Source organism: Tamandua tetradactyla, chromosome 7, assembly GCF_023851605.1.
Source record: "Tamandua tetradactyla isolate mTamTet1 chromosome 7, mTamTet1.pri, whole genome shotgun sequence".
NCBI lineage: Eukaryota > Metazoa > Chordata > Mammalia > Pilosa > Myrmecophagidae > Tamandua > Tamandua tetradactyla.
The window spans coordinates 78,890,858-78,910,170 of record NC_135333.1 but is presented as its reverse complement, the minus strand read 5'-3'; the positions used below and the strand labels follow the sequence as shown (position 1 = coordinate 78,910,170).

The window sequence follows — 19,313 nt, the reverse complement described above, 5'->3', positions numbered from 1 at the left end:
ATATCTGGGTATGGGACATAACACAGCCGCTCTCTTAGACATGTACTGTGCTATGCAGTGGGATAAAGATAGTATAAAACTTCCCCTGTTCTAACTTATAGTCAGTGAGGAAAACAGGTCTGCAAATATTGATACAGCATAACAAAAAAATGTAATTTGATAAATATTAAAAGTGAGAAACATGCAGAGTGATTTAAGAGTGCTCAAATTACTTCGTCTTTGAGAATCAGGACAGCGTCACTGAGAATGTGATACTCAAGCTGAAGTTTAAGGAATGAAGAGAGTGCCTAAGTGAACAGAACATGAAAGTGTCATAGGCCGAGGAAATAGTATGTAAAAAAAGTAGGAAGAGGTAAAAGAGTATGGTATAGTCACGGGACTGTGAGCATGTAATCCAGCCCAGTGGTGGAAGGGCAAGAGAGGACTCTTAATCAGAAGGCAAGAAGTGAATCACAGAGGGCTTTATGTGCCAACAAAGAATTTTTAACTTGATCCAATAGGATACAGGGACAGTTCACAGACTTTTAAGCTGGAGGGCAAATTGATAAAATTCAGATTAAAGAGAAAAAAAAAAGAGCTTTGAGAGCTGCAGGGAGAATCGATTGAAAGAATATTTCCCAATATCTTGGAATTGGAAATGATTTTAGGTGATACGTGGTTTTGGCATTAAATAATGTGGAATCTCATAGTGAAAAAGTGGTAGAACAGGTGAAGAAAAATGTGGCTTTGTGAGATATTTAGAAGGTTGAAATGACAGTACGTTTTCCCCCAAAGTCTAAGATAATGCCCAGTACATGTTAGGAACTCATTACATATATTCTGGAAAAGATATATGGTATGATATACAAAAATATCATATATTATGTACAAAAATATATTATAATGTAATGTAATAATATAATAGGTGGGGGGAAAGTGGAGGATATCTCATTGTTTCCTCACTTGAGTAAGTGGTGATGCCACTAGCCAGAAAGAAAATAACAGCAGGAGGAGTAGACTCTGGAAGGAAGATAATCAATTAAGCTTATGACATGACGAGTTTGAATTCTCAGTTAGAACTCTAGAAGAAGTTCACGAAGAGCTCAGGAGAGATACTTGGGTTTAACAGATCGATTCACGAATTATCAATTCCATATTCATAAGCTAGTCTTTCTCTTGACTTCATGGTAAAAGCAGAAACAAAAGATAGAAAAATGGGGGCAATATACAAGGTGTTCACGTGAAAGCTTACTTTATATAGACACACCTTCTACGTAGAGGTCAGCACAGAAGCAAAGTTCATAATTGTCATTTACACAATGTGGAAGAATCCCAGAGGAGTTAGTAAGGGTTGAATTGTATAAAAAAAAGATATTTTCAAGGTCCCATAATGTGAATGTGATTTTATTTGGAAAGAGGGTCTTTGAAGGTGTAATTAGTTAAGATGAGGCCAAAGTAGTTTAGGGTAGACCCTAGTCTAATACAATTGGTATCCTTATAAGAAGAAGAAACTCAGACACATGCACGGACCAACATAGAGGAGAAGACCATGTGAAGATGGAGGGGGCAGAGATTGCAGTGGTGCGATTGTAAATCAAGGAATGCCAAGGATGGCTGGCAAATACCAGAACCTTGAAGAAACAGGGAAGCATTCTCTCCTACAGATTTCAGATGGTGCATAGACCCGCTAATACCATGATATTGGGCTTCTAGATTCCAGAACTGAAACAATATATTTCTTTTGTTCTGAACCATCCAGTTGAACTTTGTTAATGCAGCCCTAGGGAACTAACACAGGAGTGCAATGGCCTTGTTCTTAGTCTTTCCCAGAGAGAAGGCATACTTCATGGAGAAGAATTGAACATTTTCTTGTGTTCCTGGGAATACATGAGCTGTTATCTGATAGGGGCTAAAGTAATTCTCTTCACACTGGTAAAAGGTTCAGAGTTTAGATATGATATAATGTTAGAGCCCTTTTATACTGATGGAGTACAGGTTTACAAAGAGAATGTCTTTTTAATAAGACAGGAAATAAAGCCCAATATGTTACTTTCCATTTATACTTTGCATCTTGAACAGTGCAGCAACGAATTTCAATTCAGCAAGGTTTTGATGCCAACTTTTTATAATTAAAATACACAAAGACCAATCCCCATGTTCTTACAAATGTTTTCAAACCAGCTACCAAGCCCCATCATCAGTGGAATTAAATGGAATTGATAGGACAAAATGAATAAATATCTTCAACTGACCTTTGTGCCTACTAGGCACTAGTAAAGTTCTTCTCTTAAAAATGTGTGTTGACTGTTTAGAGGATTTATGAAAAGTTATTCTGGAAATTCATATAACATGAAAAAGCACTGCAACAACATACTGTAAAAACATTCTAGAAGGCACAACAGTTTCCTCAAAATTCATAATTATCTTGGAGATATTTTATAGAACTTCTTTTTAATACTACATAGTTAAAAATGGCCTTCTTAAAAGTACGGCTTGGACATGACTTCCAGAGATAAGCCTGGCCCTGGCATCATGAGACTGACAATGCCTTCTTGACCAAAAGGGGGAGAAGAAATGAAACATTCAGGGGCTAAGAGATTCAAATAGAGTCAAGAAGTTTTTCTGGATGTCACTCTTATGCAAGCTTTAGCCAGATATTTCAAACTACCACAGTTAACCAAGCCCCAGCCAACAGTATTCCTGAAAACCCTAAGGAGTGACTTAAACTCTTTCTAATTCTCTAGAAAAATTTTTCTTAGTTAAGCTTATATTTTCAGGAACATAAGGCCTCCATATTGTTCCTATGCCAGATAAGCCCTGAAACCAGAGATGCCAGTCTCTTCAGGTATTTCCATCTGACTATTCTGATACACTAGGAACTAGAAAGAAATATATATAACCTATATCAGTAGTCATAAGCATTTGTTAAATCTGAATTTCTCAGTTATACTTTCTCCCTCTCATTTGATCTTTCAGATGGAAATACCTAGAATTGTTGAACTGTAATCCAGTAGCCTTGATCTTTGATATGATTGTATAACTATATTGCTTTTATCATGTGACCATGTGATTGTAAAGACTGTGTGACTGACATTCCCTCTATCCAGTATATGGGTACATAGGTAATAAAATAAAGATATGCATGAAAATAATAACATCAGGAATATGGGAAAAAATACTCCTACTTAACTCTGAACAATAATTATAGTATTACTTTAATAATCTTTCACCAAGAGTAACAAATGGAAGTACTGTCAAAAAAAATGCTGACATTTAAAAAATGTGTTATCAACTGTAACAAATTTTCCACACCAATGCAGTGTTGGTGGTGGGGTGGTGTATAGGAATCCTGTATTTCCTGAGTGATTGTTCTGTAAACCTACAACTTCTCTCATGAAAAATAAATAAAAAGCAGGGCTTGCACTTCTGGTATATTCTCAATATAACCCTTACAGGATGCATAAATGGCCTGGATGCTCAGTAAAAACTGAGGGTGGTTCATTAGTTCATCAAATGGGCCTCTGGCTAATTTTCTCTATTAATAATACACATTTTACCATATGTAAGTGTGATCAACATTATTACCCCACATCTTGGACATATGACCTTTGTTTTTCCAATGAAGAAGTCTAATGTTGAGTATAATCTTTGCATTCCAAACAACATGGGCTTTTCGGTTAAAATGCCTGAGGTTTTTATTGAAATTTTATATTATGTATGGAGAAGTATTAAACCATTCCCACACTTTTACCCTGTAGCATTGCTCTGAAAACTCAGCCAAAGGATATATATAACCTGAGAGTGGGGGAAGCTTTATGCCCAAAGATACTCATTCTAGCATTATTTATGAAGTTTTTTTTTTTTAATTCAGATTCATGGTCAAAGCTAGAGGAAGACTGACATTAGGAATCTGAGACAAATGTAACTAACCAAAAAATGGAAAAAAGCTAAGCACATTATGTATCTATAATGCAACCATAAAAAATATATTTACAAAGGGTTAATTTGGCATGTTAAAATGTTTATAACGTTTCCTACAAATAGAGTAGCAACCGTATTACAAATAATTGTACACAATTCAAATATTTAAAATCTACTAATAACAAATAGTCATAGGGAAAGAAAACCAAAAGAAATGCTCCCCAAACTTTCATTGTTTGTTCTTCCTTTTATATGTGTTTTTCCCCATTTATATATAATGTCTATGCATTGCTTTCATAATAGAGAAAAAATATCATTCCATTATAGAAAGACAGAAAGAAATACGGAACAAGTCTGGGGTGGGGAGGGAGAATGTTATATAAAACTAAAGTATGTATAAATTCCTATTCAAAAGTTCAACATTTGTTGACACAGATGATGACATTCAATATTTCCCAAGTGTTTTTCTCAAGTAGAGTCGGTACTTGTCCTTTAAGCTCACTTTGAGCTTGGTATTGAAAACTAGCAAGGAAGTAACAAATAAGATTTTTTTTCCTTTGCTTCAACTCTACTGAGAGTGATCTGGTCCCCTTAACTTATGTCCCTAATGCAAGTTGGAAATTTGAAAATAGTTCCACATTTCTTTATGGCTCATTGGTTAGGGTAACTAGGAAATGCAGGAATATAGGAACAAGTAGTAACAAAGGCTTTTTAATGTATGGTCCTTGACATTTCAACATTTTCTAAAACAAGCCTCAGAAATGAGCTTCTGAAGTAAGCTTTACTGTTTGTACTTCACAGCTGATGTAATGGGTTCATAGATGTAAAGTAATTTGCCTTAAGTGACAAAGTGACAGGAATGAAACACAGGACTCCTACCTTCCAACTCGGTAAGTATACTGTCTGCTATTTTGCCTTTATTACAATACTCTTGTCAGTCACAGATAACTGAAAAAAACTTGACTTCTGAGTAGGTAGCTGTCTTGGTGAGTTATCAAACAGCCCCTCAAAGAAGGCAACACTGCTGCTCTCGCTGACCCAGCCAACCCAAATTACACGTCCCCCCACAGGTGGCCTGTTCTTGGGCAAGAATACAGTGGAACCAAAGAATTTAAGTAGGATGGGTCAGGAGGCCCTGGGAAGGGTCAGGGCCTCCCTGCCTGGGAAGTGACATTGGGACTAGCTAAATAGATCAGTCAGTGGCTGGGGAGCCCTTTTCCCTTGCATCCAGGGCAGACAGAAATGTAAGCTCTGTTACAAAGAAAGCAAGTGTGGCTAACTTAACTTTAAATAGATTAGTTTACAAAAAGAAAACTGAACAGTCATACCTCCGGGAAGATAAGAAGCAGGGCCACACTGAGTTCTCCAGCAAGGCCTCAGATAATCCCTTCTGGGCACTGTTTAGGTTTGCTAATGCTGCAAGAGTGCGAAGTACCAGAAATGGATTGGCTTTTACAAAGGGGTTGATTAAGTTACAAGTCACAATCCTAAGGTCATAAAAATGTCCAAATTTAGGCATCAACAAAAGGATACCTTCACTGAAGAAAGACCCATGGCATTTGGGTTCCTCTGTCTCATGGGAAGGCACATGGCGATGTCTGCTGGCCCTTCTCTCCTGGGTTGGTTTCAGAATGGCTCTCTCAGCCTCTGTGGGTCCTGCTGGCTTCTCCCGGGTTGTTTTCTTTCTCTTTGAGCTCCTCTCCACTCTGGGTTCTCTCGAAAATGTCACTGCCTTATAGGACTCCAGCAAGACCCAATTTGAATGGGTGGGATCACATCTCCATGGAAACAACCTAATCAAAAGGTCCCACCCACAATAGGTCTGTACCCACAAGATTGGATTAAAAGAGTGTGGCTTTTCTGGGGGTACATAACAGTGTCATACAGCGCAGACACTGCCATCTAAATGATAGTTTCTACCATGTCCACTATTGAATTATTCCACTCCTGATGAAATTTCCTTGGGAGAAAAAGTACATGGACTATGTTAAGCTATGTGCTACTGCCCTTTGCCAAAAGAAAAGGGATTCCCTGAGTAATTGCCCCACCATGGACTCAAGTAACAAGGGAGAATGGCTCTCCAAAGGTAGAATTACCCACATGATAGGGTTTGCCTTGGACAGACCCAGTTTATACCTGTTGTCCAGGACTAACTATAAATAGCATCACTTTCACTCATAAAATGTCCAAGATTGAATAATAAATGCCATGCTTACCTTATGTAAAGGAAAAATAGTGTGTCGTGTCCAAAGAAGGGGGAGGTGAGGCCAAGGAGATTAAAACAGCTGCCATTACAAGGAGACTATTAGAAGGGGTCAGAACAAGGTGTTTTGTTTCCAATCTCTCAGACCAAAAGATAAGAATCAGACTCAAAAGCCCTGACAGTCTTTTGCTTTTAACTCTTACATGAAAACAGCATTCCTTGCTCACTCCTTGTGTATTGAATTATTGTGGCTTTGACCCAATAGCATCATATCCTTGTCTTTGTATGCCCTTGCTGTTAAACATCTAAATGTTTAAAGTATTTTCTTTTGCCGCTTTTTTTTAAAAATCTTAATTGGTGGCCTCCTGCTTTCTAAAACAGAGTGCCAACATCCATTCACTTAGCTGGAAGGTCGAGGTGATACCAGATCCAATAATGCCCAAAGCATGTGTAGGCTCGTTACTGTATTTCTAACTGCTGGCTAATAATAAGATATTCAAATAGCTTCTTTTGATTCTGATTCCCTCTGAGAAGCTGTTCTACAAGTATGGGGTCAACGTAAAGGAAGAGGGTTTTTAATAGTTTCTCTTTTCATTAGTGCACTTAAATTACTTTCTTGTAAACTCTGCTTGTTACCTCAATGTACTAGCACTTTCGTTACCTAATTAACTTTCTTATCAGAATTCCAAGCAAAAATAACATGAAATATAATAATGATAAGGCATCCTACCCCTTCAAAACAGATTTTCTTTCATGCTTTTATCTCTTGGTACTGTTCTGGCTTGCTTAATTAAAGTATCAGAAGTTATTAGACTCAAATTATTTCTTGATCTAGTGCTCAAATTCTCCTGAAAAACTGCTGCTTCTGCCTCAGAGTTTCAACCTTTATCAGTGTGAGGCAGATGAGTTTCCACATGTGTTCAACTGAATTCTTGTTAATCCAATATAACTTCAGAGGAAGAGTCTAATTTAGCTTCTTAGTAATCAAACAAACAAATCCATTTGACTATATTGGACCGCCATAATGTTTGAAACTCATGCCTTCTTTCCTATGTTCTGGATCATCAAAATGAACACCACTTAAGTGCAAGAAAAAAAAAACATGAAATTTTAGCATGGATATGTGAAATTCAAAGCAAAGATTCTACTTGTTTTTTCAGAGGGTCAGGGTATACAAAATCACCAAATACAAACCACGAAGACAAGTTGTATTCGAGGAGGTTAGTCATGTCTGTTACAGACTTTAAAGTAACTGATGAGAAAGGGCTCTTAAATCACAGCTTTCAGAAGGAGAAAACAGCAAGACATGTTGGTAATTTTTTTTCATCGCTCTCTGTGAAAAACATTCAGGTTGGACTCTGTTTGCTTTTGGTGGAGCTGTGTGAGAGGTTCACTTTTTTTGAAGTTGTCTGCAATTTGATCCCCTTTTGCACTGTCAAGCTTGGCTATCACAATTACCAAGCAGCCATTTTGAACTTGTGTTTTACGGGAACGTCAATACTTAGCCCTGTGTTTGCAGGATGGCTCGTGGATGTCTGTCTGGGAAGAAACAAACTGGTATATATTTGCTTATTTCTACACTTTCTAGGTGAGTGTCCCGTTGACATTGGATGGTTTTGCAAACTTATTAAGTGGACTTTTGCTAGAATTTTTTTGTTTTTATCATTCTGCTTTTTTATCATACTGCATTTAATGTATAATGTTCAAAATTAAGAATGTTGCTTCAATTCATTTCGTTCTCTTTATTTTTTCAAGGATGATATCAAATATGTTGTGTGTGTTAAAGGATGCTTTGATACTATATCATTGCACTTATTATATGTTATCATAATTATCTTTACATGTCTGACTTCTGTACTCCTCAGAATAACCTTCTTTTCCCCCTTTGTAGCCCAAATTCAAATTCCTGACAAATCCCACTTGAGACATCAAATGTATTTGCTTTACAACTAAGATGAAATTTGCTAAAAAAGGTTTTGAAGTCATATAGAATAAATGAAAAATGTTTTCTTCAAAAACTGGTACTTTAGTTAACCATTTAGCAGTTAAGGTGGCATCTGAAGGCATAACTTCTATATTAAGAGCTATGGCTATAAGCTAAAAAATTGAATGAATTCATACACTAACCTTGATTCTTTACATAGAGAAAAAAGTAAGTACATTTATAAAAGTTTAGGAATAAAAAAAGTTTCGGAGTAAAGTGATTGCATGAAATGATGTTGGAGAAATATCAAGATAGCTTGATAAGGAGTAGGAAGCCAGCTGATGAACAGTCTAGAGTTTTAAGCCGAGAAATTCAAGTCGTTCTTCTAAACAACGAGGAGTCACTGAAGATAAGATGAAAACAACATTCAGAAGACGTTTTTCACTGATAAACAGGATGGACAACCACAGAGAAATAGTAAATAGAGAGATCAGAAAAACCTCAGGATAATGGTGTTGTCAATGGAAAAGCATCAATCCAAGAGAAATCATGTGAAAAATATTTTTTAATAAAACAACTTGGAAACTAAAAAAGGGCATGAATTCTCTAGAAGTACAAATTACTTCTAGTAATTAACTAGAAAAATTAATTCCAAGGGTGTGAGCTGAGGAACTTAGTGTGCTGTTCACCAAGAACAAGGAGCACAGGGCAATGTGCATTTGTGGGGAGGGAGGCCGAATGAGGAAGGGGTGGATGTCAGGCACGCAACATATCACATGACTTCAGGCAGGTGGTAAATTACCATTTGCTGAATCAAGATCAGAGTGTGATTTAAACTTGCAAACTTCTTCACTGCTTAAGTTCTGTGGAATAAAAACCAAGTCACTGCATGGCAAATACTCACTCAACATTCAACAAATATTTCTTCTTGACTACCCTGTGACAGGCGTTGTTCCAGGATCTGGGAATGTAAGAGAGTAAAAAGCAGGCTCTGCTTGGCTACAGTTTACTTTCTGGTGGGGGAGAAAGAAAATTAACAAGTAAATAGATATTACATGAGGTAATGATGAGTGTTATGAAGAAAAGTAAAAGTGAGTAAGGAGACAGGAGGGAATAGACAGTGACAGGGCTGGCTACTGTGTATTGTGAAATCAGGGAATATTTTCTGAGAGGGAGACATTTTAAGCAGAGATCTGAGTAATTTATTCTCTACTTAGTGTCAGGTTATCCTACCAGCCACATCAGTAGTGTTTGGTAAATTTTTGTTTAACATGGTGATTCCTATGGGTTCAACTTCCTATGTAAGTTATCAGACTAAGACTGAAGTCCCAACTTCTGAATTTGACAAACAAAAGGCAAAGTCAACTTCATCTCCATTCATTTTCCTATTAAAAGTCATTTCCTTGTGTTCCTGACTCACAGCTGCCATAAAATTCCAAATAGTCACTAAACCTCAGCGGTTCTATCAGAAATGCCTCTTCTGCTGGAATTGATACAACTTTAGCTCAAAAATGCAGCTTTATTTTTCTCAACCATTATGATAGCCTACTTACCAGCCTGCAAGTCATCAGTCTGACATCCTACACCATTCAAGCAACATTGGCTCCCTAAAAATAAATCTAAATACTGGCTCTATTATCTATAAGATAAAATCAAACATTAATTTAGTACATAAGACCCTTTACAATCTATTTCAAATTGGTCTCTCCAGACTTCCATCTCAGTAAATCAACCCAACCATGTTGAACTTGTTATGTTCTCCTTACTCTTCGAATCGCAATTGCTTTCTCCTCTCTACCTTAAATTGTTACCACCCCTCAGCTTTCCACCCACACCCAGGAGCTGAAAACTCCTCCTCTTCTTTCAAGACAATATAATAATTACTGCTTGCTCTTCTGTTCTTACTCAACCCCGTTCTGATCATACCTACGTGATTGTTTTTATCACATTAAAATAGAGTTGCCCACCAGCATGTCTATATTCGCTAATGGACTCATTAGCTCCTGGAAAGCAGAGCACCTTGCAGGGGCTATGACCTAGCAGGGGCTGTGCCACATCACGGTGCGTGACTCAGAGCTGCCAAGTGCAGGTATGCTGATTGTGCAGGGCAAGATAGCACCACATCAAAGAGGAGACATTTTATCACCCATGCCATTAAGTTGTATTTTCGGTTGCATCAATTTTACAGGCATTAGAAATAAAGTTTTAATTTAATAACATCATTATATTACGACATATTCCCAAAAGATGGGGGTAAAGTGTTTTTCTAACTTATACAAAGGCACCATCTGGACTAAAAGTGCCTGTCCTTAAACAAAGAGTGGCTGCATGAAGTAATTCCTCTATGGATAACCCATTGCCTAGCCAAGCCTCGCATCACATGGCCAAAGGAGAGGACTGAATGGAAAGAGAGAGAGACAGCAGATCATTCCACAATGAAACTCAGTAATTTAAAGGGTCCACCCTGAGGATAAGTCAATCAATTAGGAAATAACTATTTAGTGCATATATTCTTCACACTATGAAAGGCACTGCAGGGGAGACGTTAGACTCAGTTTTTCCCTTTAAAGAGCTGATGGTCTAATTGAGGAATACAGACATGTAAAACAGCTATATAAAAGATTTAATACCAAAAATAATGAATGCCATATTAATAAAATGGGAAAAAAAATAACACAGAGAAACCATTTTCTACTCATCAAAATGGCAAAAACAAAGATTAGAAATGGTAACTAGTGTTGATGAAGCCTGTCTCATACAATGATAGTGGGGGTTCAAATTCTTATACTTCTAAAGAACATTTTGTCAGCGGTATTTAAAAGCCATAAAAATAAATGTCTAAGGATTTATGCTGCAGAAATAATCAAAGGTGTGCACAAAATTTGTGCTTAAGGAATTTTTTACAATATTTTGCAGTATTCACTTGAAACAACTGAAAAGGGATTTTCAAGAAAATTATGTTTGGAATCCCACATCATTATTAGAAATCATGTTGCAAAAGCATATCTAAAGATATTAGAAATTGTTCATATTCAAGTCAAACATATTCTTAAAGTTATAATAAATGGTGAAGACTATCTCTGGGTTTTGGATCTTTCGATTATTCTTGTTGTTTTCCATATTTCTCAAATTTTCTGAAACAAGAATCTATTACCATTAAAACAAAATGATGATTTGGCAAGCAGTGATAGGAATTCCAAGGAGAGAGGAATTACACCTGGAATCCTCTGTAACCTTGGCCAAGTCACTTAACCTCAGTGATCCTATTTCTTCATTTGAAAAACTTGGAATAATAAAGCCTACCCTCCAACATTACAAAGTTTTTCCAGATAAAATGATATGGTACATGAAAATGTTTTATAAAAATACAAGAGCTTAACAAAAGAAACTGAATAGTAATTTTTTTTATTAGACTCTTTAAAGAAACTCCTCAAGTGCAGTCCCTGTGAAGCGGACCTCAGCCCCTCTGTCCCTTCATGTCCTCTTCTCCCTCCAACCAGCGCACCATCACCCCTCATACTCCCCTCTCCTCAGCCTTCCCACCTCTGTGTGTGGGCAAAGAAGGCCCCATCCAACTGCATGTAAAATGAAACAGAGAAGGAAGAAGGGGATTAAAAAGAAGAAGGAGAAGGGAGGAAAGGAAAATAGAGGCTGTGTTCTCCTTAACTAGGATAATATCCTTCCTTTAAAAATTTAACAGGCCTCTGAGAATTCTGAGACTTTCTATCGCTCTATTGATTAAGAACAGATGACCCTCGTTACCGTGGTTTTCTCTGGGGGTGGGATTAGAGGCATCTTTGTTTCCTACTTGCTGTATTTCTGAATTGTTTTAATTTTGTTAAAATGGGCATGACTTGCTGATACATCCTGAGAGAAAAACTAGTTCAATATGAGGAGAGGAAATAAAAGGACTCTAAAAAGTGACAACACCTACTGAAGGAAATTTCACATTTCGAAAAATCAGGTTACCCTACAAATTTCAGTAATTGCCATAAATATTTGAATAAGAGAATTTCAAAATAATCCTTCTCTCAGAGGAAAAAACTTATGTATGATGGGATTTGGTGATTCATTTGGTCTACGCCGCATTCATTTCCCTTTATCTCTACCTACAGGTACTGCTTTGTTATCGGCGGTTGCTTTTCCCTTGGAAGATTTTTATATAGGCTCTTACCATGTGATTAACAACATAGCAAGAAAGGAGCAGAACAGACTGTTTTATGCAGCCCTGTTGACCATGTGCCTTGGCACAGGAGGAATAAGAGCCATCGTTTGCCCTCTGGGTGCTTACGGCCTTCGGGAGTATAGATCAAAGAAACAACTGTCTTTTTTTAACTGGTAGGTGGTATCAATTAAGAGAGAAGACCAGTTTACGGTATTCCTCTCTCTTTCCGGCTGTCTCTTTGTTTGGTACCTGGACCCATTTTGATGGTCTTTGTCATTGTTCGGACTGGGGCAATGTGATGATGATTCAGTCAGTTATGGTAGGAGCAGATGAGTCAGGTACAGATAAATACAACTCACCAGTATCTTCCCCAAGTATATTGATGAATGTGTCCTCCATGCAAACAGGTGAAAAGTGGCGGGTCATGTTGGGTAGAATGTGGCTTTAGAGCCCAACTGAATGGGAGGAAGCCTCAACTCTACTTAACACAAGCCACCTGACCTTGGCCACTTTTATTCTCGATAGGCATCAATTTATTCCTTTGTGAAGGGGAATAATAATAAAACCTCCTCTCTGACTACTGAAGGCAATAATATGTATTTCATTGGCAGAGAACTTGGCATATAGGTGGTTAATTAAAAGTAGCTGTTATTAGTTACGTCTACATTGCAATAGACTAAGTTGGCAAGGATTATAAATTTATAGGCCAACATAGGGAGAAGATGAGAAGGATGAAATATCTTATAACTTGTTAAAACATCACCCAGTAGTTCCATTTCTCACTCACTTCTACCCAACACGTTAAATTGTTTATATTCCATATGAACCATTTCTCACAATGAGTTCCTCTACAGTTTATGTGGTTTTTAAGGAACCAATTTCTCTTGCCAAATACAAAGTCAAGGAAAATTTGGAAATTTGGTTCTGAAGGGAAAGCAGTTCAGTATTGAGTATTAGAATTTCTTTTTTGTTGTTGCTGTTCATCAGTGGTCATCAAATATATCTGAGATACATTAAGTGTTTGTTACCTCTTTTCCATGAAATGAGTTGCCAAAATATTTTCAAAATATTCTGAGCCTTTCCATCAATATTAGCAATGGATCAAAGCAATGCACAAACAATATCAGACAAAATAGTTTGAGAAAATTCATACCGAAAGCATGAACTGAAACTTTTTGCATAAATAATATCTGGGATGTATGAAGCTAGATATTCAAGGCCCTTCCTTTCGTTCGTTCCTTCCTTCCTTCCTTCCTCCCTCCCTTCCTCCCTTCCTTTTTTCCTTCCTTTCATTTTCTTCCAATTATATTAATATTACAATGCCCATAGGCCTGTTATGGATTAGGTCCAAATGCGAATAATACAGTTTTACCAAAGGTGGAAGGAACTCTTTAGTTCCTTACAGCAAATTCTGCCTCCTTGACCTGCCCAAAGGAGAAAGAAAAATCCTTCTTTTTTATTCTATTCGGCGGTTTTAATCCTTAATTAGCAACATCATTTTGATTAAATAAGACTCTGGAGGATTAAGACTGGAGAGCAATCAGTTGTTCTGAAAGATAGCTCTGGAGAATTTATTGTACTGTGGTCTTAGTCATTCAGAGTTGTGTTTAATCAAAGTGACATTTCTCAGTGTTGATTACAAAGGAGACATTATATGAATGAAATATCTCCTTTGGGACATGGAGGGGGCTCCCAATGGATCTGTGCTTTAGGACTTTGGGGAGGGGGATAGGGAATGGAGTGAAAATGAATTTCTGCAGCTGTGAGGAGCCAGGCCAAGTTTAAGATGAATGCATTCGGCTCAGGTCTTTTATCATTTCCTAATTTTATTAAAATCTCTGGTCAAAAGAATCATGTAGTGTTTTAAAAACCTTAAGTTAAAGCATCTAGAAATGTATATGAAGAGAGCCATGGCATTATTCTTTAATGTGCTAAAGAACTCCTTGGATGGTAAGCTCCCTGAAGGCTGCATCTACTTGAATTCACTTTGCTTTGCTTTTTTCCCAGTTTAAATACTTAGCCACAGATTGCAGTTTGTAAGAATGAATGTTAACGTTATTCCTAGCGAGTCTGTGGGAATGGATGCTAAGACGGTCAGAGACCCCACCGTGTAGTCAGACAGCTGCAGAATCCTGGCTCTGTCACTTAGGAGTTTTAACGGCCTCCAGCAGGTTCCTTAAGCTCTCAGAGGCCTAGGTCCTCCCCCACAAAATGGTCATACCTTGGACAGCTGTTGTATAACTTATACATAAAGTATCCTAGCACATAGTAAGTATTCAAGTCATGATAGCTATGATGATAACGATGAATAAATCATCAGCCAAAACTACTGCCTAAACGCTGTTAAGGAGGGAACCCATTTCTGAGGAGACCATCTTTAAGATGGGCAGCCCATCAACACATATCCTAGTTCTCCAAGGCAAAAATGTCTCTGAGATTTACCAGCTTGGTTAATATAATGAATTTCAGCAGTGCCTTGCGACAAAACAATATACCACTGGAATCTGTAACCACCTGAAGGCTGCATCCAGTCCTATTTTCAGCACAGACATCAGCTATTCATAGCTACTGGACCTTTAACAAGATGTGTCATTGCATTTATACCCCCTGAAGCTTTTCAGTGATCATGCTAGATACTATGGACTGGAAGTCTCAGGCACTAAAAGCACCACTTCCGAGTGGAACTGCCAAATGCAGGCGAGAAAACCACTCCCAGCCAACATTACCATCTGGTGCTGGATCTTCCTCATTGAGAGAATAAAGCAAAACTCTCTAAAATCAAGAGGCATAAGAATCTGCCAACATCCTTGTGCGATTATCCAGATTGGAACCTGGTTTTACAGCATTTTCCAAAATCTGAGGAGCACAATTAAGAGTCATTACACAGGAGATCATCTAGGTAAATACACCTGTGCGGATTCTTTTATAGAAGAAAAGAGAAGGTGGATAATTAAGTCTGCTCATGACCATAATTTTAAACTCTATGACAATTACCTCAAACCCTGCTTCTGCATTTTTTTACTTACTTCATCTAATAATTTGCATGCCACCTGCATATCATAGCCTGTTACTAATGGATTACTAGAGTGAATTATACATGATCAAAGCCTGGAGTATTGGTAAAGTTCTTGAAAAAAGCCTAGAAATCGACAATGCATCCCAGAAATTTTGAATATCTGGTACTCAAAATGTCCTTACATGATATCTGTCCTATAATGAAATACTTCTGATTGTAATACTTAATTTACTCAAATTTAATATCTTTCATCTTAAGGAAACACTAGCAGTAAAAATTGATTATCCCACAGCATTTTCCTCAGTCTGTTTTAATATTCACCTAGCATTATTTGAGAACAGTGGTTCTCATTTGGGCCCCACTACAGAAATGCATATTGCATTGGTTTGAAGTGGGGCCCAGATAATGTATATTTTTTAAAGGTGCCTAAGTAATCAGAGTTGCAAGTCACTGCTCTAGAGCAGTGTTACCTGGGATTCTAGGAAACACTTGGAGCCTCATTGAAAAGTGTTGCTGGGAAAAAAGCTCCTGGTAAGACAAACAGGGAACGTACTTTTTTTTTTTTTTTTTTTTTTTTTGCATGGGCAGGTACTGGAAAGGGAATGTACATTTTTTAAAAAGTACTTCATATGAGTTAGAGGATCATGCAAATTTTGAAACTCCAGAGCCACAAGGAAAGGGAATTTCACATGCAGTGCAGAAGTAGTACTGAAAAAATACGGAACTAAATGCTACTCGAGTACTGTGAGCTAGGCTGCTTTGGACATTCTGATGATTCATAACAACTTTAGCACACTTAGAAATCTACCTGATTGAGAAATTCTATATAATCCTTGAGAAGGAAGACAAACAAAGTACAAATCTACTCGTATTCTGTAATAGTAAAATCATAATTTATAAGGTATATTTCAGACAACAAATTCAAAGAATTCCATCAAATAATCTCATTGATCTTTATATTATCTTCTGAGTTAGATACTGAAATATAGCCTGCAAATAGCTTTGAAAAAAACCACTAGACCTTCCAAAATTCTATTTGCATTGACTCTAGCTAAGTTTAACAAATACTACCCTTTCATCTAATAACAAAAAGTACTGCCTACTTTACCTTTGCCAAAATTGTAAGTAAGCCTTTAGGAAATATCATCAGAATTTCTCTCCAAACTACATATAACTGTGGGATTCAAAGAAAATTGAAAAAAAGAGAGAGAGAGAGAGAGAGAAATTTCTTACTCTTCTTAGTGTTCTTACTGCTTCCTGAATTTTTCTTTCACACTGGTTGTTCTCTTTTAAGCTTGGTAGGTGCATAAGCCAGGGCTTATTGTCATTAGTAAACTCTGTATAACCTGTGGTGGTTCATAGATCTTAAATGCAGTGAGTAAGAAATGTCATATGTAAACAACTGCTATAATTGGGGTGTTGGCAAATGAAAGGGGAAGAAGGAGAGAAAAGAAATTAAAGCAAGTAAGAAGAATGAGAAAGGCAGAGAGAGCTAGAGCAAGAAAAAGAGAATGAAATGTTCTCCCAAATTTCTTAATTAAAAATGAAATTTAATGTTGCTACATTCACCAACAGCAATGATTTTCCTTTATTAAATTGTCTTTTTTAGAACAGTTCAGTTGAAAAAAATTACAGACTGAAAAAGATAGCAAAATTTCTTTTGGCTACTTCTTTCTCCAAATGCATAGTGACCAGAGTATTCTTTGCAGTGGGCCAGTGGTTATATGAAAGGAATTGACAATAGTCAGCCACCATGAACTCAGCCCTCATGTATGTCATTGATTCTTCTAAACAATTTAGTTTTATCTCACTCAAGAGTCTCAAATCTCCTTGTGAATTATCTCAGTTTTGTTCAGTGTAGAATAAAATATTCTCTGCGTAGCTTTTAACAATGTCCTCTAATGCTAGGAATCCCCTGGGACTTGCAGAAAATTTGTCTCCCTTCCTTGATGTCTTCTCAGTTTGGGAAAGACCATTATAACCATTTCTCTTAAAATCACTTAAAAGAAATATGAAGCATGTCAAAATCGGTCAATCTAAGAAATAACAAAGTAATTGAGTGACTTTTCAGTTTATAATTAAGTAAATTAAAGCAAATTTTAAAAATTAGAAATTCAGAAGGATTGCTGAAGTTTGCAGCAACAAGTGGATTTTTTTTATTTGTATTCAACACAATTGAACCATGAAGACAAATAAATATTGTCACTTGTATACAATCCCAGTTATTTGCAGTTCCCAGCCCGTATTTAAAAGTAGTCTAAAGAAACATATTTTTACTGCTGCTTTCAATTTTCCTTAATCACTGGTATTTGTTTTGCTTTAGTGCTTTGCTCTCTGACTTTCTGTGTGAAAGGTGCTTTATATATTCAATTTGTTAGTGAGCTATGGAATGAAAGGAGTCTTAACGGCGAGTTTGAAGACTGTGGATTTTTATTTCCTTTATTTTTTTACAGTTAACGTATATACAATTTCACCCTTAATTATCTATGGCTTGTCCTGTCCATGGATCAACAAAGACATATATAAAACATGCCTGTACTGGGTAATTCTTTTAGAAAATTACACAATCAAATAGGTTGCGTGACATTTGTTAAAATACATTTAGTACTTTATGCTAAATCTCTTCCTAGACATAGATATTCAGCACTATAATTCTTAGGTCACTAACTGCCTTTCAGGAGAGTTAAGACTTGGAATAATTGTAATTTTCCTTGACCCTCTTTTAGAGCAATTCAGTTTTATATCACCATGTGGTTTACTGAAGAGTCACACAGTGTTCTCTTAGATTTTCTCAACAATACTTAACATTAAAAAAAGGAGTTTCCTAAAGATTGAAAGAGCTATAACATTGCTTTCGGCTCCAGCTTCTCTCAGTTTTTATAGTCGCAGCTCATAACTCAAGTGTGCAATGTGCAGCAGCATGAAAGGATGACCTGAAGCTGAAGACTTGGGATGTACCAGCCATCCTAGAAAAGTCTAACTTTGTACTTGGCCCCCATTGTGATAAATTCCCATTAGTGAATCATACTAAATCAGTTTGCTGGGCACGGTCATGTTTGATATTCTGTTGCATCCCCTGGTCAATTTTTGAGAGTTTTTTCACTGCTTTTGTGTGTTTGATTAATTGATTTTTGATAGGAGATGCCATATGATTCATTAATTGCTTATTTACTGTCCACGTACTGTGGACCTAGTATTGTGCTAGATCCTGTGGAGATAAAGAAATGAATAAGGTATTAATCCCACCAGGGAGTTTTGCAATCTATAAACGAGAAGACAAAACTGGCAAAAGTGAAATATTCGAAACATTAATATTTGCTTTAGCAGTTCAGAGAAAGAGATTTGGTATGGGCTTGGAGAGGTAAGGCAGGGCATGCCAAGGCACATGAAAAATTATAGGAAAGAAATGAGCAGGTGTGTTTAGAAGGGCAGTGAGGAGAATAACCTGATTGGCCTCGTGTCTCCTTTTCCTTTGCTACCACCCCAGTCTGTTTCACTCTTGAGTTTCATATAAGCTATAACAATAGCTGGAACTAGTCCTCTTACCATACCCATCTACAACTCATAGGACTGATATAGTAATCTTTCCTTTTTCCACTTAAAATCAGGTATCAGCTCACCCCTCAATCCTCTTCAAATGGCTTCCCATTGCACGGAGTATAAGATCCAAACTGTTCATCATGGACTTCGAGGTCCTAAATGATCGCCTCTGGCACTGGGCTAGTCTGCATGCTGCTCCCCCCTCTTCTGCTATCAGCTCAGTCCAGGAGGGCGCTGAGTGCTAGCCATCAGATAACTAACAATCGAAATGCGTATCTTCAATTCCCTCCACCACAACCCCCTCACCCCAACACACAGGCAACCTTACTGTAATCTCTTGAGTAACAGGGGAAACAATCCTGTTTAAAATTTTACTCCATTACTGTGCTCACACAGCCAAACATGACTGGAGAAAATACACAATCATGTGGACTACGTTCGCATTAAATCTATGACTACCAACCTCAAGTGGGCCCTTAATAGTGCAAAGCAAGTGTACAGGGCAATATCCACTCATTCTCTCTCTCCCTCCCTTAGATGACAGTTCCTTACCTTTCCTTTCCTT

General features: G+C 37.2%; 1 protein-coding gene across 1 annotated transcript in view; it reads left to right on the top strand.

The window, feature by feature from the left end:
• The first annotated feature begins 7,330 nt into the window (after nucleotides 1-7,330).
• Nucleotides 7,331-19,313, top strand: part of SLC15A5 (solute carrier family 15 member 5) — a 77,080-nt gene continuing 65,097 nt past the window's right edge. Inside the window, exons 1-2 of the mRNA XM_077167930.1 lie at nucleotides 7,331-7,691; nucleotides 12,143-12,365. Of these exons, the coding sequence (XP_077024045.1) occupies nucleotides 7,331-7,691; nucleotides 12,143-12,365 (584 nt within the window). The remainder of the gene's footprint in view (nucleotides 7,692-12,142; nucleotides 12,366-19,313) is intronic.